Below are 27,018 nucleotides of genomic sequence, written 5' to 3' on the forward strand. Positions count from 1 at the left end.
CAGAGACGGATGGATACTCTCACTAACATAAGGTAGCGAGCAGGCTGCTGTGGTCAGATGGAAAAGTGGCCACAGATGTGACTGAATCAGGCTCATTGTACATTATGTAGAAAACTAAAAACGTCACATACAGATGTGTCCTCATAAATCTAGCCTCAATAGCACGACTTGCCTGGGGTGAGTGAGCAGTCAGGTCCCGTGCTAGTCTGCTAGCGTTAGGCTTCTTTTCTGCCGAAAATACGTCTGAGTCACAATGCGATGTGACTAGAAGGCGCCAGCAGACTGTGCTGATTAATTTAATATGGGACACTTGTATATGAATATCTTATGACGTATACATGGGCATCAGTATAATATATATTCAATCTGTGTGGAGATTGTATATTCTCCCTGTGCTTGCGTGGGTTTCCCCTAGGTGCTTCGGTTTCCTCCCACACGCCAAATATATACTGGTAGGTTATTGGGCTCTCAGCAAAAATTAACTCTAGTGTGTGTGTGTGTATGCAGGCGTGTACATGTAGTAGGGAATATAGATTGTAAGCTCCATTGGGGCAGGGACTGATGTGAATGGCCAAATATTCTCTGTTAAGCGTTGCACAATATGTGTATGTTATATAAATACCTGGTAGTAATAATAATAATAATATATATTGCTAACATTGAACATTTATTTATATACTGTACACCACAGGTTCTCATACTCGGCCCTCAGGACGCCAAACAGTGCATGTTTTCCAGGTCTCTGCACAGAATCACAAGTGAAATAATTAGCTCCACCTGTGGATCTTTTAAAATGTGTCAGTGAGTAATGATTACACCTGTGCTCCTGCTGGGTAACCTGGAAAATGTGACCTGTCAGGGGTCCTGAGGACAGAGGGCTTGATTCAGAGCCGGACGCTATTTGCGCTCGCTCGTTCGGCTATTTAAATTGAGCGCTCGCTCTTTGCGGTCTGTTGACGCCTCTATGTCTGACTGAGCGAACGAAACATGCGCTCGCAATTTTGTAAAGACGCCCCCCTGGCCGCTCGCATCCTACGTCACCTCCGCTATTTATTTGATTAATCGAGTACATAGAAAGGCATCTGAACTGCTCGCAGTGCTTGTGGTAGGTTTATCCTACCGCAATCATGCGAACAGTTCAGGCTAAGAGACAACCAAGTGACGTGGTCGATGACGCTGCTTTGTTAATTATGCACACCCTTAAAACGCCCGTTTTGACCGTTTGGCACGCCTGCGTTCGGATCTCCACTCCCCCGTTTTCAAGCACCTTCCCCTGTTACCACCCACAAACGGTACATTCTGTCACTCAAATTAGCAGCCCCTCATTTTACGAGCGCACGATTTCCGACCGCAATGACTGGTTTGCATATGCGCATTGCGAACCATACGCATGCGCAGTTGTGCGAACATCCCTCAGAGCGAACGAGCGGCCGCTTACGAGCGGCTCTGAATCAGGCCCAGAGTTTGAGAACCACTGCTGTAGATCTATGACTGAAATTACTGGCTTATCAAATTTATATAAAGAACTGGTCAATCAGAGCAATAACCCAACTGACTAAAAAAAAAAAAAAATCCAACAATTTAAAATCCTGATGCTTTGCCTTCAGAAGAACCAGCAGATTTGTCCTATGGCAGAGGCACATTAGACATTAGCACACCTTCCATCAGGTACAACATGCTCTGCTCCTGTACTGTCGTCTTATTTATAATTGCACCTACCTGTGTGAAACACCTGTCTCATCAATTACCTAGTTCAACACAGGTGACTGCAATCATACATTAGGTGGGAAGTCCAGGAGCAGAGCATTTTGTACTTGATGGAAGGGGTCATGTTATGGGGTAGGCACTAGTGCTAGTGGGAAACCTTGCGCACATATAGCTTTTGAGTCACTATATCAGTGTTTCCCAACCTGGGTCCTCAAGGAACACTAACAGTCCAGGTTTTAGTTATATCCATGCTTGAGCACAGATGGTAAATCAAAATAACTGAGGTACTAATTAAGACACCTGTGCTCAATTATGGCTATCCTTAAAACCTGGACTGTTAGTGTGCATTGAGGACTGTGGTTGGGAAGCCCTACACTATATAAAAAGAGTACACGGGGCCTGATTCAGCACGGATCGCTATTGCGATCGCAACTGCGTAATCGCGTGCAGTGAAGCTGTGAAAATATGCTAATATCTGCAACCGCTCAGCCAGCATAGAGACGCCCACTGCTGCCTTCCCATATCCGTAATACCTCGCTGTGCTGCATAAACATCTGTACCATCGAAGCACATCGGCCCCTCACGCACAATTACAGCAGCTCCGACCTGTTTCCGAATTTGCAAGTCCCGTCGCACGCACTGCGTAGGCAATTGCAGTGGCTAATTGATGCACGCCCATGCAACGACCATTCCCCCGTCACCACCCCCAAACACTGAATACCTGTCACTCACTCTGCTATGGATTCCACAGTTGGTCTGTAATCGTAGTGCGATTGCCGCGCACGTGCAGTGCGGTGCCTACGCATGCAACAATCGTCCAATCTGTGCACGCAGTTGCAATTTGCTATCCATGCTGAATCAGGCCCATAGTACAGTCATTTCACTTATAAGAAAGTCTGCCGGGCTTAGAAGTGACAGGAATACAAGAGGAATCCATACCGCCCAGGAGTAAATGGTGCACTCGTTCCGCTCCACAAAGATATCCCCTTCGTATGGTCCAAATATGCAGCCCCGTGGAATGATCGGGATGGTACACCAAACACCGAACCCTCCCTGGGATCTTTCCTTGACCACCAGCCCTTCCGGCAGAGAAAGCAGAGCGCGAGAAGGGACGTTTTCTGGAACAGGAGTGTCCAGGATGAACGTTGGAGCTCCATGTTGTGGGCAGGAGTCTCTAAAGTACAAGCGGCAATCCTCACAGACTGCAACACAATGCAGAGGGAAAGAGGGGCATAAGAAATACACAAGGAATAGGTAGGCAATCTAGGAGATGTCATGCCAGCTATAGCCACTGTATGTTATTCCCGAATTATATATATATTATATCTCAAACACACAGAGAGACAGACTAAAGCTGGGTACACATTAAACGTTGTGTAGCCAGCGCGATATCGCTAGCGACAGGACCCGGGGGGGGTACCGGCATGCACACTTGTCAATGCCGGCAGCATCGGAACGACGGTGGGGCCATGCTGCATTTGGCAGCATGGCCCCCGCTAACGAAATGCATGCCGGTCTGAAGGACGATGTCACTGACGAAGCGCGGGAGCGCACATAGTCGGTGACATAGTGCATACACACTAACGATAGGAACGATTAGTTCTTCTGATGCGTCAGAATCGGGCAATCGTTCATAAAATCGTCTAGTGTGTACCCAGCATAAATATGGCTGGATTAGAGCTATAAGTTAATGGATGACTCTTCTGCAACAATAACATTTTACACCATTCTGACAGCAAACCAAATAAAAGGATACTGTTACCACCAATGTGACCATACTAATTGCTGGGTCTGTCTGAAATGAAAGCTGAGAGTTTGGAACCTCCTAATAATGGGAAGTGCTTGTAATGTCAGAGGTTCATGCCAACCAAGCCTTTCAGATGAGACCAGGGGGCCCTGGAGGTTACAGTGGCACTGTCAGGCTGATACCCAAATTTGGCTATGGGACGGATATTGGACTGTTCCACCCCTGAGCCCAGGGCTGCTGATAGTGGCCATATCCCACTGGGTTTTCTATGCAAAATCTATGCGTAGCTGCGCCATATTACAGGCGTGGTAACGGCTCTATGGCAAGCCCTTGCCCACAGTGTAAAGCCTATCCCCTGTGAACCAGCCTGAGCCTATAACACCACAAGTACCAGACATATCACTGAGATCCACAGGCCCCTAGTGAAGTGAAATTCTGTATTCTCAAGGATATATGCACAGATCATATAAACAGTTTGCAGGCGACAAGCAAATATTAATTCAACGGTCTTCACTGTGGCAATTTTATCTCTGCAGCAACTGTTGGGTGATCTGTACAGATTATCCTACTTCCTAATCTAATACTGTGGTGGTAGCACATAGCTAATTGTGTTTTACTCAGAACAATGCCTGTTATCTGGTTTTACATGTCCTCAGCTCACCCCTTCCAAAGCCACTGCTTGGTCCCTATCTATTACAGCAAACCACACTAGAAAATGATAAAAAAAAGATCAACTCACAGAGCAACTCATCTTCCAGCTGGGCGCAGGCCTCTTCTGCGGCCTGCATCGTCTGACTAATGTCCAGGCACCTGCGGAGGAAACGCAGCTCGTCTATAGTCTGCAAATCATTCATTGTGTGAAACAAAAGCTAATCAGAGCAAGGACATAATCACGAGCCGAGTAATTATACCCGAATTGTTCTCATTTCCAACAATACATGACAGCCACAATGCAATCTCTTTATTGTGCAGAAAATATACCATATTGTGCTAATGGTGCGATTAAGGACACGTGTACTGGCGGTCATATCTGCACGATTTATTAGATATCCATTGTGATAAAACGTTCACCATCAACGATGATCTTTTCAGAAAATGAGAGATAATTGCTCATGCCGTTATAATCAGTGGGAGGCAATGATCAAACCATGAGGGCAATCTAGTCTTACCAAAGACCCCCTATCGAAATCAGTGTCTGTGACGCACACCCAGTCTGTACAAACAAAGGGGCTATCAGTACCAGCCACTTACACGCTGCAGAGGTGGAATGTAGCTGATCAATTCACTAGGAACTAGTGACAGCATGGAGGTAGTCTGTGACCAGAGAGGCATGGGCAATATTCATGAGGCACTGGGTTTCTAGAGCCCAATCTAACATAGAATGGGCCTTTTTTTTGTGACCTATTAACCATTGGGCACATGCACAAGTCAGCAACTACAGGTCACTCCCCTTGCATGTACCAGGGTCAGATGCGCCAGAAATACGATGTGCTATAAAATCGCAGTATACTTGGAGCACCTGAAATGCTAATCGAATAAGTGCAAAATTTAATATTTACATTGTTTTGTAATGAGGGAGGAGCAGACAGGGGAAGCAGAGCCTCCCGTCTAAATGATTAAAATAATACAAAAAAGGTATGTATGACATATTCTGTATCAAAAGTATCTGCTTTATATTATTCTAATCATTTTACAGTGTAAAATGTGTTTAGGAGGTGCCGAGAACGGTGCCTCCCGCTGAGTATAGTAAAAGATAGGAAGTGGGGGGTTGGGCCAAGCTGCGCATTGAAGCTATTAGTCCACTGAATAATAGCACAGCTATATAGGTCTCCTGCTATTATAGCAGAAGATGCAGCACCTATAGAAATGCCTCAGTGATAGGGATGTGCTTTCAGCCCACATCAAAGCACGCCCAACTGAAGCAGATGTGATTGGGCACTGGGCAGCATCAGATACAGCACTGACAGTGACTGTGGGCCTGATTCAGACCCGCCCGCGAGCGCATTGCGCTCGCAAGTGGGTCGATGTTTGGCCCTGTACGCATGCGTGAGCCCCAGCGAGCAAAGGCAGCTCCGTTGCTCACTACAAGATGGGCGGCTGTCGATGCGGTTTGACAGCTCGCCCCGTTTTGTAGGCGGTGAAAGGGGGTGGCTGCACAAACGCAGGCGAACGCCTGCCGTTTGTGGACGGCCCTACTGACATCACTCGTGACGTCAGTAGTGGACTAGAGCAGGAAGTCCACTCGGGCTTGCGGGAACCGAGACCCTCCCGCAGGGTCTCGCACAGCTGTGTGAGTGGCCTGGAGGAAAAAAAAAAAAAAAAAAGGTACGGCCTGATTCAGAGCGAGTGCACGCAAACAGCGTGCACCTCTGAATCAGGCCCTGTATCCGGCTGTCACTGTCAGTGCTGTACTGATACTCTGTGGGAGTAGCAGCAACGGTAGCGGGCATTTTTGCGATGAGGGCGGCTGTAGCGGGCAATACCGATGCTGCCTGGCATCGGTATTGGGTAAAGTTGGGACAAGGGCGGCAGTAGCAGGGCATTGGCGGTGGCATTGTGGGCATCGGCGGCGGCGTTGCAGGTAATGGGGCATGAGTTCTCACCAGGACCAATATCACGTGTGCTCCACCTGGCACTATCCTGCTCCAGGGGGTATATTTACTAAAGAATGATTTTGGATTCTGTTCGATTTGCCATTCGTTTTTTTTTCCATTTTCCATTCGATTTTAATATTGGAGATTTCCTAAATCCAAAATCGAATGTCAAATCTAATAGAAAACGTAATTTCACTCAAAATCGAATAAAGGCAAAACATCAATGTTTTTTCATAGTCAAATATAGGATCCCTTAATTTACTAACATTCGATTCGCAAATCGAACTCAAAATCAAAATTTAAAATCCCCAAATGAATAGAAAAATGAGAGACAGTCAATTTGTGCTTCAGTAATGACGAAGTTGAGTCCGATTTTGCATTCTATTTTAATGGGGATTTGAGGTTCGATTTTGGTAGGGATTTCATAAACTGAATACAAAATCCCTTCTTAAAAACGTTCAAAATCGAATTCGATTTGAAAATCGAATGCAAAATCGAATATTAGTAAAAGAGGGATTTGTTGAGGGATTTTGCAGTTTGATTTAAATTTGATTTCAGTCAATTTTATCGAAATCGAACTTTAGTAAATTTACCCCCAGGTGTTTAACGGCTACAATCAGAGTCTCGCTGCGCTTTCGTTACTGTGACAGACAGAGTTCCCTCCCCCATCTCTAGGAGGCAGGGTGCGGGTTGGAAAGAGAGAACATTGGAGAGGGTAGACAAAGATTAAAGACACACACTCTTTCTCAGCGTGCATTGATGGACAGTATTTTATTTAGTTATTCCCATTTATTTATACAGTACATACATATTCTGCAGCATTTTACAGAGAGTATTAAAGCTGGGTACACACTAGACGAGATGTTGTCTGATATGGAGGATCGGGTCAAAATATCGGGCACATCGTATTGCGCGCTCCCGCAGTTCGTTGATCGCATCTACTAATCGGCCTCCAGTGCAGGCCGATCAGAAGATATCTTGAACGATACCTTGCTCCTGGATGTGACCACTGAAGGATATATTGTGCGGCCGCACAATACATCGTTTAGTGTGTATCGTTCCGTCGGCCACGATCCAGGATCGTATAGTGTGTGCCAAGCTTTAGTCATTCCCATCAGTCCCTGCCTCAGTGAAGCTTACAATCTATATTCCCTGCCATGTGTACACACATACACAATTGTTTTTTTGCCGTTAGCAAATTAACCAATCAGTATATTTTTGTATTGTGGGAAGAAACCGGAATGCCTTGAGAAAACCCACGCAAGCATGGGGAGAATATACAAACTCCACACAGTTAGGAACCCATGACCTCAATGCTGTGAGGCAATGATGCTAACCATTACACCATATCTGTGTCCAGCCAGCAAATGGATTATATCTGCAAGAGTCTTTACAAATGATATCTGTGTCCAGCCACATTACACTGCCCACACCCGGCTACTTCTTAATGCCACCCGGAAGGCAGAGTTTCCTGGGGAGAACATTGTATTGGTAAAGTATTTACACACTGCGGGACTGGTAAGCTTCACATCACATGCTCCCAGTCAGCAGCTTCTCGCCCGTTTCTGGGTGTGTAGCAAATCAGTGCATTGGTTCCTCAGACTGAGCAAACCTTTTGCTTGGAGTCCTAAAGGGGCCTACTACACGGTACGATTTGCAAACGATCCAATCTCATTTGCGATTTCCCTTGAATTCCTTTACACTCCCAAACAAACGATATTGTGCCTACACATGGAACGATTGTACAAACGATCAAACGATATAGATGGGTCGTTAACGACTGCAGATCGTTAACGATATATAATTTGCAGCAAACAACCTCACGATGCTGGAACAAAATAGTGGAGGGGAGTGGCCAGGAAAAGAGACAACATATCGTATCGCTCATCGTGCATATACACGTAACGATGTGTGACAAATCGTGTACGATAGGCCGATATTTTTTTGCAGGTTCAATTGATCAGTGACCACGATCAATGACAGTGTGCATCGGCATCGTTATCATGCCCAGACAGCACTTTTTAAACGATTTGTCGTTCCAAACGGTCGAAAACGGCCACATCGTTTTTAAAAAAATCGGACCGTGTGTGGAGGCCTTAATAGTTACTCATGTGCCGGCTATAAAAATGTTTTGTTGCAAGATTATGGGACGTGAAGTTCAATATCACCTTATTATATTGCAACTGTGTTTTTGTTTTTTTAAAAGATTTCTTAGTACTTAAATATGTTTTTTATGCCAACCCTACTATCACATATTTGCTTGCATCTGGTTATGGAGAAGCCACAGATGCATAAGTATAAAGAGATACAGAAAAGGTAACCATCTATTAGGACCATTAGCAGCTCTACAATATAGAGAACCCAATACAAACCCCTCACACTAACCTATAAAGCCCTCATCTATCATTTTTGCCTGTGTTCCCATTGTGCATGCTCCGCAAATGGGCGTAAGCCAAGTACGGGCAATGCAGTTCATACCCAATTTGATGGCATCTACACTTAAGGTGCATACACACTAGACGATATGCTCCCTGAGCGATATCGTCTAGTGTGTCCCCGGCAGGCTGTGCTCAATGTCGTTCATGACATTGAGCACAGCCGCTGAACGATATCATTAGCGATATCGTTCAGCGCCGGGCTCTCTCACCCATTCCCTGACATGCAGCAACCTGACGAGGTCGTCAGGTTGGCCTGCATGTCAGCCCGATGAACGAGGATGACGAACGACCCGCGGGAACGCGCGTCGTCGTCATCGTTCATCTTTTTTGTGTTAAACATGGACGATAAAGTGGACGACTGAACGATAACGATATCGTTATCGTTCAGTCGTCCACTTTAATCGCCCAGTGTGTACGCACCATTACAAATAAAGCGAGACGGCACATGGCTGTAATGTGTGTATTATCACATAGACAAAGTGCAGGGAGGCGGTGTACATACAAAGCAGCCTGTACGGACCTTTATGTGAGGGTATAGGCAGCTGTTTGGCGGCCTATCTTTGCACCAGGTACAGGGTAGGTCCAAGGCTGCACGGATAATGATGGCTAGTCACAAAGCAGGCCCATATGTACACACTGAGATGCACACAACCCTGCCTATGGAAGAATAGACACGTTTTCGCTATTCGCGCTTCTTTTACGCAATGTATGCCAAATTCACTTCTAGCTCAGCATCAAGCCCATTGTGTTTTCATTTTAATATGGAGAGTGCCATTGCTTCTACTTTTGTAATGCATTTCCCATCTGTAGGAATTCAATGAGCCCCCGATACCTTATCTTAGAAACCCTCCTGTAAGACAGAGTTGCATCATGGTTGCCCCTCACTCCACGATGGATTGCACAGCAGGGGAAGGGAAATGCAGACGTGTAAATCGTATTAATTAAACGTGAAAAGAATAATCTTTAGTACTCTGGCATGGATGAGGCACGCCCTAAATGGCCGCAATTGTGATAGAGATTATCTGTGTTTAGTGCCTTAAGTGAAAGAGATCAAAATACCATTCACAGCTGTGTGTAAGAGGATTCTCACCACTGGTGAGCTTCATGTGCAGCAGATCCACGGTCTATTCCACAAACGTAAACTGTCTACAACAGTCACGGATGCTGCAATGAAAGGGGGATTGTGCACAACACAACATGTGATGCTTTTATCCCGGAGCAATCTGTTTACAGAGACCTAATCCCTGTCGTAGCCAAACAACATATTAACTCGGATGTTTGAAGGTCAAAGTTTATCAAATAAATGGTTTCGCTCTAGGAAAAAAATAATTCCCTGTACTACTCCTATAACTGTGGTACGCAGGGCTCGCTGCCGAGTGGAGCATCATTCTGCATGTTCCGCTGGTGGAATCTGGCCTTTTCATATTCCCAGTCCTACCCCAACCAGACTAGAGAGCAATATAAATTAACCTTTCTTGTTGCAGCTTTCAATCCAAATCTACAATCGTAATGCCAAACAAATGCAGAACTCTGTGAAACAAATGCAAAGCTCTATGGGAATACAATCGCTGGTGATGTGCCACCGGCGTCACCTGGCTGTGCACGTATCAACCAGTTACGGAACCCCTGACAGTGCAAATTTTCCTGCCCACTTTTATGGGGTGCCAGGCAAGTCTAGAAATGTAGAGGGAAGATTTCCTGGCATTTCCGACTGCAACTGAAAGCTTGTAATCTGATTGGCGGTCGGTGTTTCCTCTTCAGCGAATCATCCTACGAACACCGTGGCTCCACTCCTATAGAATCCAGATGTGCTGCTCTGTTACCAGACATGGATCCCTGCTTACTGTTAGATCATCACCGCCAACCACCATCCAGGCACGGGGGGACAGGATTCCACTGCAGATGGCAGTAATAATGCAACACTAAAGCAGGGCATCCACTATACAATTATCTGTCAGATATCTGTCCAATCTGGCTGGTTGGAATGAAAACCTGGTAATGTATGGGAGCAAATGACAATCATCCATTTGCTCACAAACACTGGAAAATAGCAAAAAATGGTTGTTCAGACAAATTGGTTAAAACAGACAAATGTAACCAAGTTGAAAATTTTTTTTGTCCTTTCTTCAGTGTTTAAAACCATATGATCGACTGTCATTTGCTTCCATACATTACCAGGTTTTCATTCCAACCAGCCAGATTGGACAGATATCTGACAGATAATTGTATAGTGTATGCCCAGCGTAAGCGCATAAGCTGCTTTGCTTCTATAATGGGGTAGTGCGTGAAGCAGATCTAGGGGAGGTGGGATTGGAACTTTATTAAAGTGACTATAAAAGTGTAGGAAGTCTCCCCAGTGTGGTCCTGATCAGTAGTGCTCGCTGCCAATCACAAAGCTCATTAACACAAAGGTGCCCCACTCCATTATACAGGAGGTGGAGACCAGGGGGGCAGTATAATATAAAAGAAAATCAAAATACATACTGCCGAGAAGTGTGTCCCCCCTGGCACTCTCGCCTCTCTCCCCTGTCGCCCATGACCCTATCCCTAACTCCTTACACCCTCCACTGTCTCCCGGTTTAGAATAAATGCCAAAACAAAGTGATTCAGCATTATCTAAAAAATATCAACCTTTTTAGGCTAAATATTTATTAGTTAATGCTGATACACTATTTGGGCATGTACAAAAAAAACATAATAAACACTGAAATGGTCAAACAAACAATGAATAAAACACTGGGAATAGGAAATCCTAGTTATATTCATCTGTGCCAGCATTTCGTGCAAGTCTAATATTTGGCAGGACCATTTCGTTTTATTCAGATGCTTAAATTCAAAAATTCAGCAACACATACATGTTTATGGGTATTTATGAATGGCGTTCCACTGTACCGGTTTGAATTAATCAGACAACATTACCTTAGTTATCTGTACATGTATGTTTATTGCAGTAATTGGACAATAGGTCCAGAATCTGACATCCAGAATTAAAAGTCCCAGGATGAAGCCTAGTAGCCGCTGTATTAGATAGTCTGCAGCTTAGGTTGCATAGAACAGAGGGCTTGATTCAGAGTTGGGAATAGAGAGAGATAGCACTTAACTGTGAACCTGGACAAACCATATTGCAATGCAAGGGGTGTAAATACATACATTTTTTTTGCATGTAGGGTAAATACTGGCTGCTTTTACATGTAGCCCACAAATACTGCACAGCTTTATTATTACTCTACAATTTAGATGTCAGTTTGGACACCTCCCTCCCAAATCTAAATCTCTCTGCACATTTTAAATCTTCCCCACCTGCAGTGCAGCATGGTTTCACCAAGATGATCAGTTGAGAGAGATATCTCCCTCTATTCCCAACTCTGAATCAGGCCCTGTATCCACACTGGCAAATAGCTTTTGGCTTGACGAGTACGTCAGCTAATAAAGGCAAACTGTCAACACTGCAGACAAAGCAGTCTTTATACTCATGCTGATGACATCATAGTCACAATGGCAAACTTGTAAAACTTAAAATAAGTCTATAATTTCCCTTTACCATTCCAAATTTCTTCCCACCGAAAACCAATGACTACGTTCATTATGCTTATTGTCATAATTCCAGGTATAATATTAAAGGGAAAAGAAAACCTATATTTCAGAGTTTATTTTAATTTCACGGGTCTATGAATATTTAGAAAAAAAACATGCAAGCATCTGTCACCATTAACAGTTTCTCATTCATTTTCCAAAAAACAAAAATAACTATGTCAGGTTTTCTATACACCTCCGAATTGCATGTTTTCTTAATCATTTTCAAGCTGCCTCCTCCATCTCATTTGCGATTTCAGATTAATGCCAGTGGCTTCAGTATGCAGATGAGATACCATCACAACAGCGTGTTACACAAGAGAAACCGGCAAATTAAAATCATGCAGCACTAAGGGGTCTATTTACTAAGCCTTGGATGGAGATCAGGGGAATGAAGATACGGTACCAGCCAATCAGCTTCTAACTGCTATGTCACAGGCTGTGTTTAAAAAAATTACAGTTAGGAGCTGATTGGTTGGTATTTTATTTCTATTTACTTTATCTACATCCAAGGTTTAGAAGATAGTCCTCAAAAATCAAGGAGCAGGGAACATGCACATGAGTGGAATTAGGCAAGTGAAAATGAATGGGGTGCTTGGTGTGGGATACAGAAATTATTATGATGTGTCCCAATAGATGTTGTATAACACCCCACTTTAGTTCACTCGGAAATTCCCTAAATTAGTTTTAACTCCAGTGTTGGTAAAACCTATGAAGCTGGATGTCTTAATTCACTTGACCAATACAAACTTGTACTTTCTTTACCAAACACCATTTCTTTTTTTAAATGCCTCCAACTATGACATGGATGGAGAATGGAATCAAGCACTGGGGAGGACTAAAGATATTATACTCCCTAATCGATTTCAACAAATTAATTTCCATGTTCTGCATACAGAGGCTCACTCTCCTCCAATGGTTACCGAAGGCCACGCATACCCCTGCAGGATGCCCCAAGATATACGGACCCCCTAGGTCCTTTTCTATAAATGATCTAGGAATGTCCTCTAAGCCTCTGGACTTCCGTCTGGGATAGTATCTGTAAAACGGGAAAAGATACCCCATCATCTTAATAAATAATTGGTTGGTCTAGACATGAAGGAACAAATGGGGATCTAGAAAGTTTAAATTTGTATTTAACTTAACATTTTTGGGTAAAGTGATAATAGCTCAACACTGGACTGTGGATTGGCTTCCACGTGCAGTCACACACAGTATACACAGGTGGATAATCGCATTGGCAGAAATAGGTAGAGTGTTTGTTTTTCATAAATTGGTTTTATTAACTGTCATACACCTTGGAGACAGCAACATTTTAGGGGTACTCAGAAATGAATAATATGAGATATGGTAAGAACTTACCCTTGTTATCTCTATTTCTACGAAGTCCATAGGGTTCCACAGGATACCTTGGGGTATAGGTGATGACGTCAGTCTTCAGGCACCACAGAGTTAAAGTTTTCAGCCTCCCAGGATGCATCTGGGTCCCTCTCCTATACCCCGCCCCCGGGCCAAGGCATCTCAGTTACGTCACAAGCCATAGGCCGGAGGAGGAGAAGAAAGAGAGAGAAGAAAAAAATCTGGACACTCACAAGAATCACATTCTCACCATAGGGAGACGGAAAAAACGGTGACCAGAGTAAAGCCCATCTGCAGTACAGGTGCGACAGGGCGGGAGTCCTGTGGAACCCTATGGACTTCGTAGAAATAGAGATAACAAGGGTAAGTTCTTACCATATCTCATATTTTCTACTTCAGGGTCCATAGGGTATCCACAGGATACCTTGGGGATGTCCCAAAGCAGTATCCTTTAAGGGTGGGGACGCTCCTGTGCTGAGAGGAGAATCCGCCGCCCGAAGGAAGCATCCTGAGAGGCAAAGATGTCAAAAGCGTAATACCTCACAAAGGTATTGACAGAAGACTACGTAGCAGCCTTGCAGATCTGAACTGCAGAGGCACCACGTCTAGCTGCAAACGAAGGACCCACAGACCTAGTGGAATGAGCCCTCACCAAGGAGGGAACTGGAAGACCTTCATGAAGATAAGCTTCTGAAATTGCCATACGAATCCAGCCTGCCAAAGTCTACTTTGAAGCAGGCCAACCTTTTTTACGGAAGCCATAGAGGACAAACAAGGCGTCTGACTTCCTAAAAGAAGAAGTGCGGTCAACATAAATTCTCAATGCCCGCACAACACCCCAAGTGGCGTCACCCACTGAAAGTCCAGGTGAATTGAAAGCCGGCACAACAATTTCTTCATTGATGTGAAAACTGGATACCACTTCGGGAAGGAATCCCGGACGAGTGCGAAGCACCGCCCTATTCCTATGAAAATTCAGAAAAGGGGGTCTACAAGAGAGAACCCCTAAATCCGACATCCGTCTGGCCGAGGCAATGGCCAGAAGGAATATGGTTTCAGCTGTAAGCCATTTAAAGTCCACTGAGTCCAGTGGTTCAAACGGCGGTCCCTAGAGAACTCTCAGGACCACAGCCCAATTCCAAGGCGCCACCGGTGGAACAAAAGGTGGCTGAATGCGAAGAACACCTCGCATAAAGGTGTGCACATCAGAGAGCGCAGCAATCCTACGATGAAACCAGACTGACAGGGCAGACACCTGCACTTTCAGAGAAGCCAGGCGAAGCCCATGATCCAGTCCAGCCTGTAGGAAAGCCAACACCCTAGACAGGCGGAACTCCCTAAGGGAATAACCTCTAGGTCTACATCACCGGAAGAAAGTATGCCACACACGATGGTAGATTCTTGCCGAGGAAGGTTTACAAGCTTAGTATGGTTTGCACCACGGAGCTAGAAAAACCCTCTGGACCTTAGCATGACCATTTCAACAGCCACACCGAGTCAGGTCCGGGTGAAGACAAGGACCCTATGACAGCAGATTCGGTCGTAATGGTAACCTCAGAGGAACGTCTACTGACAGACTCTGGAGGTCGGAGAACCAGTGCCGTCTGGGCCACTCGGAAGCTATCAACAGTAGCGTACCTCCTTCTTGATTTGAATTTCCGTAATACCCGCGGAAGAAGGGAAAACGATGGGAAAAGGTAGGCAAACTGGAACATCTACTAGACGGACAGGGCATACACCAGAGACGCCTTTTCGTCTCATGTTCGAGACCCGTACACCGGCAACTTGTTGTTGTGCCGGGACGCCATGAGGTCTATCTCTGGAAGACCCCACTTGTCCACCAGACTCCGAAAGACGACCTGGTATAAAGACCACTCTCCCGGTTCCTCCTTGCTGGTTTAAATAGGCCACTGTGGTGGCGTTGTCCGACGGGACCTGCACAGGGTGACCCTGGAGAACCGGCTGTGCCCGCTGGAGAGCTCTTGACACCGCATGGAGCTCCAAAATGTTTATTGGAAGCTCCGCTACCGCCCGAGTCCACCTGCCCTGAAACAAGTGTGGACCCGTGACAGCTCCCCAGCACCGGAGACTGGCGTCCGTTGTTAACAGGACCCAGTTCGCCACCCAGAACGGGCGTCTGCAAACACCAGGTTAGAGACAGGCGAACATCCGGAGTGAGCCCCATCGTCTGGGACTTGAGACACTGAGGCAATCCATTCCATCTGGACCGGATCAATAGCAGCAGAGGTTTGGAGTGAAATTGGGCGTACTCCACCATGTCGAATACCGACACCATTGAGCCCAATAATCTCTTTGCCAAGTGTGTCGACACTCGACGACACTGCAGACAACTGCGCACCCTCAACTACAAAGCAAGGATCTTTTCCTCCGTCACAAAGATCCACTGCTGCCTGGAGTCCAATAAGGCCCCGAGGTGCAGGATCCTCTGAGACGGGGTGAGAGTGGACCTCTGCCAGTTTGTCAACCAGCCGTGACGTTGCAGTACCGCAATCGTCAGATCCAGATGGTGTAAAAGAAACTCTGGAGACCCCGCTATCAACAGGAGGTCGTCCAGATAAGGCAACAGTCGGACTCCCTGCGTCCGCAGGAGAGCCGCCATGACCGCCATGACCTTGGTGAATACCCGTGGAGCAGTCACCAGGCCAAAAGGCAGTGCCCGGAACTGGAAATGTTCGTTGCAGATTGCCAATCTGAGGAACTGCTGATGGCGCAAAAGAATAGGGACATGCAGGTAAGCGTCCTGGATGTCCAATGACACCATGTAGTCCCCAGAAAAATGGACCGCAGGGTCTCCATCCGAAACAGAGGCACCCTCAAGGACTTGCTGAGCGCCTTTAGGTTTAGTATTGAACGGTAAGACCCATTGGGTTTCTGCACCAAAAATAGAATGGAATAGAAACCCAGGCCCCTCTGGGAAATTGGAACATGCACTGCGACCAGCACCGGGCGAACTGAAGCAGGCGCCCCCCACTTTGGGGTCCCACAAAAGGAGGCCTGGACCGTCAGGCCGCAGGTTTGTTATCTGACCTAGGAGCCGGACATCTGGTACTCCAGACCTGATTCTTGGGCTTGGACAATTTCTTGGCCCCAGCCTGCCGTGGACAGGACTGTACTTTAGGCCTACCTTGGGCCCTGTGAGGCCAAAAGGACGACCCACCAGCACTAGAAAGAATCGTAGCAGACAGAAGACATGCAGATTTTGCTGCTGCCAACGTAACTACAATTTTGTCCAGATCTGGACCAAATAGTACCTGTCCAGACCTTCTAATCCCTTTTTGGAATCCGCGTCCGCTTTCCAAGAACGCAACCATAAGGTGCGACGAGCAGCCACGGCTGCAGAGGAGATCCTAGAGGTGAGCATACAAATATCTAAGGCCGCTTCATTAATGTAAGTGGCCGAGTCTCGGAGATTGCCCACCAACTCGGTCTGTTCAGCCGAACAATCAGAGTCCAAAGACGCCTCCAAATTATCCGCCCAGCGCTCCATAGCTCTGGCTACCCAACACACGGCCAGAGCCGGTCTGGATGCTTCCCTGCAAGGGAATAAACGGCTTTGAGGCAGATCTCCACCTTGCGGTCAGTGACATCCTTCAAGGATGACATCGAAGGCATAGGCAATGTGGCACTTTTGACTAGGCGTGTGACATGTGAATCCACTTGCGTAGGGGATTCCCGCTTAGAAAAATAATTGACCGCAAACGGATAAGCCACGGCTAAGCGTCTCTGGGGCTGAAACCGTTTACCTGGATTTTTCCACGCCTCCTCTAAATGATCCACTAATTGATCAGAAAGAGGGAACACCGTAGCCTCACCCTTAATATCCTTAAAAAGGCATATATGAATGTGGCCACCAAAGGATCAATATCCTTAATAACTAAAGCCGAGCGGACCGCTCGAATAAGACCAGGGATATACACCTTGGACTTAGCGTCCGGCTCTTTGGTACGGAGAGGTTCTTGGTCAGATAGATCCAGAATCTCCCCATGATCTGACGTCTCATCGTCATCCCCATAAGGAGCAGATAAAGACGCCACCGGCCGTTAAGAGGCCGCAACACAGACTCCCCCTGTAAAACATCGGACAAATGCTGAACCGATGTAGTTAAGAGTATTAACCCACGCAGGCTCCGGAGAAACCTGGGAAGGGACAGGGAGACTGTGGGGTACCATCAATTGTCTCGGGAACTCCCGCATGGGTGATGACACCACTGACTGCTGGGACAAACCCGTCTGGGTAAACGCAGGTGGCGGAGCTAGCTGGCCCACAAGGGTTGTAAGCGCCTTAGCGAAACAAGCCCAGGGAGGTTCCTGTACCGGGACCGTGACCATAATCGGCCGTGACAGTGCCAGGCACTGGGGGCATAACCCCTCCGCGTTACCCTACCCCTCCGCTATTGGTACCTTACATTTAGTACACATGAGCTGGAGAGGAAAATCAGTCTCAGACATGATGGTAAGTATGTGACACTCACACCTATACGTATTGGTATAGTGTGAATAACACCCTGCACACCGCAAGGGCTTTGAGCAGAGCAAGATCAGGGACAGTAATAAAGCTGACAGTAGAAAGTGAAAGTACAGACAGCAGGCTAGCAGTTCAGTCACATACAATGCAGAAGAAACAAATCCCTGCACTATTAGCGCTGATTCTCAACTACTCAGACCCTCAGGCTGGTAGGACTCAGCGCTGCATACACTGACCTGTGACAAACAGAGGAAAGGTATGCTGGGGGACCCAGACCGCAATGCCACCGCTCACAGGCTTCCAGCAGTGTTCACCATGCTTTAAAGATGGCCACCGAGCAGAAGATGAAGGAGGCCGGCCTGGGGAGGACAGCTGACACACTGTGGCCAATCAGGCAGAGCAGAGAGGCTGTGTGCAGCAGGGGAGGCGCCGGCTGTGAGACAGGGAAAGCGCGCTCCCCTGGCATGCATTTAACCCCTGGGACGCCGCAGCGCATGCCGCTCAGCAGCGGCCCGCTGTCCCAGGGGGTAGTGGAAGCGCAGGTTGGTCGCCTGGCTCCACGCTGCAGCCAGTCCCCAGGGAGCCCCCTGCCTGGGGACTCAGGACCATGTGACCAGCGGGGACCCACCGCGGGACCCCGCTGCTTACCTGCATCCCCTTGGATCCGGCCATGGTCCAAAACATCTTGGGACACCGCTAGCCGTGACCCCAGATGTCTACCAGCATCCCCGGATCAGTACCGGCGTTCTGGTACTGGCGGGGTGTAGGGGAGACGGCATGGACGTCAGTACTGACTGTCCATGCTGTACTCCCAGATGTGCAGCCAGCGCTGCCTTTAAAAGAAACTTCAGGGGCTCTTCATAGCCCCCCTCTGCACAGTGCCTCCGACTCTGGCCAGGCACCGACGAAACGGAGATGCCTTGGCCCGGGGGCGGGGTATAGGAGAGGGACCCAGATGCATCCTGGGAGGCTGAAAACTTTAACTCTGTGGTGCCTGAAGACTGACGTCATCACCTATACCCCAAGGTATCCTGTGGATACCCTATGGACCCTGAAGTAGAAATAAACATTTGTATTTGATTTTGCCTGGATCTCAGTAGTAGGCTGCAATGAGGTGTCCCTCCCATACTCTATCTGCTGAAAGCACCGCACTCTCTCAGGTCCCCTCGTCTCCCCTCTCCCCACATTCACTCCCTTGCCGCATCCACTTTTGTAAGATCTCTAGAATCAGTCGTTATCTCTCCTAGGATGCCACCAAAACTTTCAATCATGCGCTTGTTACAGACGTACCCTCATACATCAAGCTAGCGTTTCCAAAAGGCTGTTTTAGCGGGGTGCCCTGCCCGATTTTTAAAGGGCAGAATGCGCCCTGCCCCTCTTAGCGCCCCCTTTTAGCCCCTCTTGGGGGCGGGCCCGGCACTTACGGACATGCCGGGCTGCCCCCAAGCACTGCTGACTCAGTGAATGGACGCTGCTAAAACAGCCTGCCAAATGCCGTCCCCATATGCGGGTCACAGTGTCCAGTAGGTAGGGAAAATAGCGGTGCATCGGTCACCGCTGGTGAATGCATGCGCCCGGCATCCATTCACTGAGTCAGCAGCGCTTGGGGGCAGCTGTAAGTCCGTAAGTGCCAGGCACGCCCCCAAGAGGGCCGAAAAGGGGGCGCGTCTTAAAGACATGCCCCCTTTTCTTGTGGTCACAACACCTTCCCAGGCGCGCACAGGAGTGCCCCCTATCTAGGTCCGGCGCTGGACCTAGAATGAACACTATCAAGCCTCAATATGCCATGCAGCATGATATGCCTGGTGTGAGTGAGCAGTCAGGTTCCATGCAGCTCTACTAGTGCCGGGAGTCTTTTTTGCTGAAAATGCGTCCTAGTCGCAATGTGATGCGCATAGGAAGCACCAGGAGACTGTGCTGATTACTTTGTTATGTGACACTTGTGTATCTGTGCGCTACTGAGATAGTAAACGGAACTTGGCGTGGATAAAAGCTGCGGCCGCTGCATGGTAGCACTTGGCATGCTGATTGAGAGACTTAAGTCGCACACAGATATACAAGTGTCACGTATCATATTAATCAGCAGTGTCTCCTGAAGCGGTCTAGTAACATCGCATTGCAACTTAGACACATTTTCAGCAAAAAAATTAAAAAGCCCAGCGCTAGCAGAGTCTCACGGTACCAGGCGCACCAAGAGAGTTGTTTGACTCGACTGCAGCAAAGACAAGTGAGGACACATCTGTATTTTCCACCTAGACTACTGCAATCTCCTCTTCTCTGGCCTTCCTCTCTCCATCTCCTTACTGCAATCTATCCTTACTGTTGTCGCCAGTTTCATTTACCTCTCTGCAAACGGAAAACAGTCGGGAAGCCGACAGACGAAATCCCGACCGCCGGCTTCCCGACTGTCTAATCCCGGCAAGGTACTAATGACAGGCATCGAAATCCCGACGTCTGTCATTAGACCTACGCCGGGAGCCCGACACCCGGCTTACCGACCGAAGGTAAGCCGGGCGCGGACAGCCGAGGGGGGGGGGGGGGGTTAGGGGCTCCCGGGGGGGGGGGGGGGAACGACGACTTAGGGTTAGGCATCCCCCAGGGAGCTTAGGGTTAGGCTAGGGGAAGGGGGGTTATGGTTAGGCACCCCCCAGGAGACTTAGGGTTAGGCTGCGGGGAGGGGGGGGGGAGGTTAGGTTTAGGCACTTAGAGGGGGAGGTTAGGGTTAGACAGCCCGAAGGGAGGGTTAGGGATAGGGGGTAAAAACAAAGGTTAGCTATACTTACCTTTTGTAGCTTCAGGATTTTCACCCCTGTCGGGCTTCCGATATCGGGATGCGGCCGGCGGCAAATCATACCGAATCCCTGCAAACTGCTTCACTGACTCCCCATCCAACACAGAATACAATGTAAACACGTTTCTCTCACTTATAAAGCCCTCTCCCTTATACACTGAAGTGCCAAAAGTTATGGGATAGCAGAATGTAAAGGTAATGGCAGGTGGCGTCACCGTACTGTGACGTCATGGAAATGCCCGGACCTGCATCAGTTGTAATGTGACATCTCGTGAGTCAGTTTGAACACCAGCTAGGCTGCTCATGGCAAGGCAACGTGAATTATTGGAGTTCAAACGTGGCACGATAGTGGGTGCCCGACGGATGGGACATTCCATTTCTGAGAATGTGTATGGACCATTCAACATTCCTCGATCTACAAGGTCACGTGTGTACCGGGAATACCTCATGGAAGGCATTACCACCCACCCTGGACAGTGCAGTGGCCGACCACAAGTGTTTACTGATCGTGACCGAGTGTCTGGTCAGAAGTGTCCGTGGTAACAGACAAGCGACACTGTCACAAATCATGTCCACATTCAATGCATGAAGTACCGACGAATGGTGTGGTCACCATGTTAGCCCGACATGAACCCAATCACGCATTTATGGTGGAGGAGAGGTCCATTCGCACCCAAAATCCTGCACCTACAAGTATCAGGGAGCTGTGGGAAGCTATGCAGATGACGTGGGTCAACATCTCTCCAGAGGATTTTCATACACTTGTGGAATCGATTCCACGTTGAGTTGCTGCAGTTCGCAGGGCTAGACAGGGTCATACACGAGACTAGGCATCTATTGCATGACTTATGGTACTCCAGTGCATATCGCCATGCTCATTACTGTCCACCACCTCCCCTCAACTCTGACCGCATCCTCTTACTCCCGCTACCAATATTTCTTCTGTGCTGCATCTCTGCTTTGCAACTCACTCCCTCAGACACTCTGCCAGCATCCACATTTTCAAACGAACCCTGAACACTTGCTTCATACATACCCGTCTGTCCACTTAATGGGTACAGGCTCAGTGAATACCGTATGCTCCCTACTCCCCCTGGGTAGGGAGCCCTAGTGAGTCTCTCTGTCTTACCTTTCATTTCTCCTACCACCGGCTTTGGTTTGATCATTGTGTGATTCTCCCAAGTACAAATGTAATATTTATATCATTGTGTTCTTATCACTGTACGGTGCTGTAGACTATGTGTAGTGCACTATAAATAAAAGTTTATAATAGATATCTATATAAAAATCCGCTAAGGACGGGATAGACCTGGACAAAGAAAAATTCTGCGCCGGGAAGGGGTAAGTATGTACAGCGGGGACAGAGCCGGGGGAGGACCAGGCGGAGAATTTGGTGGATTGAGGTGATCCAGCATATGCCGGGAACCCTTTACTACTATATTATAATAATAATAATAATAATAATAATAATAATATCAATTCTGATATAAAATGAGTAACCTGTAAAACAAGTATTTACAAATATGTATATGTATTACTTTATTTAGTCAATAAACATGTACAATTATGTGTATGTAGTACAGGGTGGTAAACATTATTCAATACTAATAACACAAATGATAAAACAAACAAAAAAAATTGAAAAACTGAAAACAAAAGCAAATAGGATGGAAACATTGCTCCATCCATAGATATCTCATATTTATAAATAAAGGTTAATAAATAATAACAATTTCATAAAAATAAACATTACCATCATCATCATCATAGCGGGTAAGTTCAACAATAAATATACTTTTCTTTTCAACACTCATGTAGTTCCCATGTGGCATTAAAGATAATGCTTTGCACCCACCATTACATATCAATGACCCAAATTTTCTATGTATGTAAGCAAGTTGCTATATATGGGAAACAACTATCCAAGAATTATAAAAAGATATAAATATAAACCTTTGAAATTGTCGAAAATACATTATTCAAATTGAGGGACAACAATTCAAAGCCGTGAAAACAATCCTTCAATCTAAAACTCAATTTAAAAAACCCAACAGACTTCTATTTCGAATCACAATCTCCCCAACTCTCATCCAGTGGATAAAGTGCAACTGTCTATTGTTGGAAACTGTAGACCAGCAGCAGCTGAATTATTAGATTATTTAATATGTATTGCTATTAGATGGTTCTCATTGTCTCCCTTAATGAGCAATAAAAGTTCCTTAATTTGATCTTTTAAATGATGGGTAGTTTGTACCATATATTGATTCTTTTCATAATGACAAGACAAAATATCACATTGGTATACTTATAATTAAAGTAACCATTTAACAGAAATTTGTACTGCGACAAAACTTTCAAATCATTAGCGTAGTTCAGCATGGTGCAGTAAATACAATGTTTGACTACACATAGCCCATACTTGATTTTCTACACAAGCCACACAGTAGACACCAGCCATTAGTGGCATTGTGCAGCAGGGAGGGGGGGTTAGGCTACATGACACAATTTTTCGCAAATCGAGCACTTGAACCGTCCACTCCTGTGAGGAAATGGGCGAATTCGGGAGACTGGTCTACTTTCTTAGGAGTCATGGAGAGCTCCCCAAATTTGTGAGTCTCCCATAGGCAAGCATGGCATTACCTAAATAATTATTTCTCTGTACTTTATTAGAGTTTGTAAAAACAATATATTTTCAACAACAACTGAGGGGCAATACTTTTTTTATCAATAGCATGGGTTACTATGCCATAACATAGGCTTAGGTGTCACTACAGGTTAACTACACACCATGGATGGAACAATGTGACCCGGCTACACATCTAGCAATATGCCTATTTGGCTGAGGGTAGTGCACTCCTACACACTGCTTTTGTAATCTGTCTCATGAGAATTATGGAAAGGTATATTTCCTCTTCAGTTTCTGTACCTGGAAGTGACATGGAGTGAGGGTGGAAGTGCGGTTCTCTGCCCATACAGTCCACAAGATTATATTCCCCCTCTATGCCCACGTGGAAAGTAGGGAATGACGTTGGACAGTAGCTGATGACATCAGGCTACAAAAAACTGAAGGGGATCATCTTTACTACACTCTAATCTACTCCATCTCCCACCTAAATGCTGCATTTTGCACCCATGCAGTTGATGCCACCTTAAACCAGCCTCTTATGGCTTCTATATATTATGTAGACAGTGACCATGTCAACAGAAATGTTGACATATTTGTCATGTCGACAATCAGCTTGTTGACACTGATTAAATGTAGACAATCCATTTGTAAGGCAACCCTAATGTCAACAATTACACTACTACCGCTTTTATACCTAAATTCCGGGTCTGACCCGGAGGTTGGAACAGGGTTCCAAACAGGATCAGACCCGGAATTTAACCAGCACCGACCCAGGATATTCCTGAGTCGGTGCCGTTCACACCGGAGCCAGGTCTGCAGTGACCTGGCTCTTCCAGCGTGGAAGTGGACGCTTGGAGATGACGTAATCTCCAAGTGCCACTGAAGCTGGCTTGCGACACGCTCCAGGTCATCGTGACTCGGATCGCGCTGTTTACACTGCAGGGTTTCACAGGTCATTCCCGTGTTAAACCCTGCTAGTTACTTGAATCGGATTGCCGGGTCTCTCGACCCAGGATTTCCAACCCTGTCCCCTTTTACACCAAGGCGCTACCCGGGTTGACCCTGCAATAACCCAGGTTTTAGATCTGGTGTAAAAGGGGTATAAGTCAACATTTCATATATCGTCATTCTGTCCATGTTGACATTTTCTAGATTCGAAATGTTAGATGGCGATAATTTAACCATGTCGACATTATGAATGTAAACATAAGAGACTGTAAACTTCCTGACTGCGAACCATTCTTATCGAGCCAAGCGGGAACAATTACTACAAAATAGGCACACAATGGGGCATATTCAATTAGGCGCAGGGTTGGGGAATATTCAATTAGGCTCCGGGTTTACCGCGCATGGAATAGCTCCGGGTTTTACATCCGAAGCCATTTAATTATTCACACAACACAATTAAGAGGTGTGCACACAGTTTTACATCTTTGTAAATGGCCTTACTGACATCTAACATTATGTTAGCGCATGTAAAACAATCCTGCCATAACAGCGTGTACTTGTAGCAGGGAGACCCCAGCGAGTGTAATATAACTTAGCTATATAATACAGTCATATCATATAAGCTGCTGTTCCTAAAGCTACCGGGTTCATTCACAGAGACATTAACCCATTGCTCACCTCCATTTACATAAAAGGCAGAGATCATCAAAACATGATCTTATGGCCAAATCGCCTGCGAAAAATAAACGGAACGGAGCGGCAGCAAGTGAATTTAATTAGGGAGACTTGCTTTGTGTTTATTACTTCCAGGGCTTTGATCTGATGCTGCTAATGAGAACTGGGAGCGACCACAAATGTGATAGGAGGAAGGAGCTGTAATAGCGACCTTCTTCATAATACTCACCATCATTCCCTATAAATCTCATCGGCGGTGATGTGAGGTTTAAAACGTACCTCCTAGGTGCCTCTGTGATCAGGGACTGTCCTATTTAATGTAAATGGGGATAATTACATGATGTGATAAGCATCCTTTACATGGGATTGCATTACTGTAGCATTTGCAGTAATGCCCCCTCTTCTCTCAGCCTTTTCCCATGTACTGTATATGTGACCTTAAAGTGCGGCGGTTGAATTGTGTTACTGAGAAGCACTTAGGACAGTAATCACAGACATTATATAATCCTCCCCACTCCTGAGCTTCTCCTTCATAAGCAAATACAGGACCATTCCTCACTACTGAGAGGGAAATATTATTACATTTATTTATAGGAGGGAGAGACTGTTCCTGCTATCTCCTCCCATGTCATTCTGATAGGAGCCTGTACACATGCCGGGGAGGCTGCTGCTGATATATTATTATTACTGATATTTATATTGTGCACAGCACAGACACACAGTGCATGCACCATTATACCTATAGAGAGACATCTCAACATGTATGTATGTGTATATATATATATATATATATATATACATACATATACATACACACACACACACACACATGCATGCATGCACACGTACGTACATATACATGCATACATACATACATACACGGCTTCCCTGATACACATCAGTTGCGATATATCGATTAGTGGAGGCCTGATCACGACTCCCAGCCACCCGCCAGCTGATGGCAGACACTCCCGGGCCTTGCCGCGCCCGCCTCACCTGTAGTATCGGGATAATCGGCAATGCCCGTTCCGATTGTTCCCTCGATCCGAGGCGAGTGATGGTGTCCCCGGGGCGGGGATGGTCCGGTCAGCAGATTCCCCGCCCCTCCCCCTCTTCCGTTCTCTTTAGGTATCGGTATCGGATCGGGAGGTATCGGTAGGCGCCCCTCGGCTAGTTGCGATTATGTCGCCAGCCTGAGCGCGGCTCCGTCCGTATCGTCATCTATCGGCCATCCCGAGGTAAAATCATTCTTCTGATATTTCGATTTTCTTTGCCGAACAACGGAGAATCTAATACCGCGGGTCCAAGCTCCGCCCCCGCGGCCTGTACCGATTGGACATATCGATTGGTAATCACCCCATGACGGACAGTAGTGGCGGCCAATGGGGGCGCCGGTTTGGGCTCTGCCCTTTGACGGGCAGGAGTCTGGCCAACCATGGCAGAGTTCACCCGGTTGTTGTGCCCGCCCCTCTGCCGTTGTTAGTGATGGACAGCGCCGCTAGACAATGGTCGGCGAGGAAGGCAGAAGGAGACGTGGCTTCGGACACGGGCTAGCGGCAGCCAATCAGAGCATGCTGTAAGCCACTCCCCTTTTTGCTGTGGATTGATGTCCAAGGTGACCAATGACTGCTGGGGATATCTGTAACCAGATAGCAAGTCAGGTGTTCAGGGCAGCAGCTGGGCTCCCAGTCACATCACACACAGTGATAGATATGTAGATGGTGCTGGCTGAGTATGTGCAGTTCAGCAGACTCCCAGGCACAATGCTGACTCAGTCAGAGTGCAAGGCAGTCAGAGCCAGGCTAGCACTGAGGCAGGGTCTGCAGCAGGCTGTGGTAGAGCACACTGGAAGCCATCATATACCTTTAGGGAAAACTCACCTGTTTGTTGCACACATTTATAGGGATACCAGTAATTAAAATAAACAATAATATTTACAGAACTGCTTGTGCATTGCACAGTACTATCATTCTATTTTCTGTATGAGTGTTACTCCTGCAGTTGGTTTCCATTATATTGGCTGAAATGAATCGTATTCCACGCTCCTAGCAGAAGCCAGGTTCATTACAAGAATA

The 27,018-nt window shown here is 46.6% G+C and overlaps 1 protein-coding gene across 6 annotated transcripts in view; it reads right to left on the reverse strand.

Moving 5' to 3' along the window:
* The window catches only part of LOC148511641 (E3 SUMO-protein ligase ZBED1-like), a 40,547-nt gene extending 14,307 nt beyond the window's left edge, over nucleotides 1-26,240 (reverse strand). The window contains exons 1-3 of one of the 6 annotated variants that reach the window (XM_088482954.1): nucleotides 25,940-26,240; nucleotides 4,194-4,264; nucleotides 2,647-2,909 (exon numbers count right to left, since the gene is read on the reverse strand). In XM_088482954.1, coding sequence (XP_088339080.1) covers nucleotides 2,647-2,909; nucleotides 4,194-4,242 — 312 coding nt within the window. In that variant the 5' untranslated portion in view covers nucleotides 4,243-4,264; nucleotides 25,940-26,240. Of the gene's footprint in view, nucleotides 1-1,658; nucleotides 1,690-2,646; nucleotides 2,910-4,193; nucleotides 4,265-25,818; nucleotides 25,905-25,939 lie in introns of those variants that run through there. The other 5 variants (XM_088482952.1, XM_088482953.1, XM_088482955.1 and 2 more) reach the window with 5 other exon arrangements.
* Nucleotides 26,241-27,018: the final 778 nt, after the last annotated feature.

Source organism: Taudactylus pleione, unplaced genomic scaffold, assembly GCF_031769625.1.
Source record: "Taudactylus pleione unplaced genomic scaffold, aTauple2 ptg000301l, whole genome shotgun sequence".
Lineage (NCBI taxonomy): Eukaryota > Metazoa > Chordata > Amphibia > Anura > Myobatrachidae > Taudactylus > Taudactylus pleione.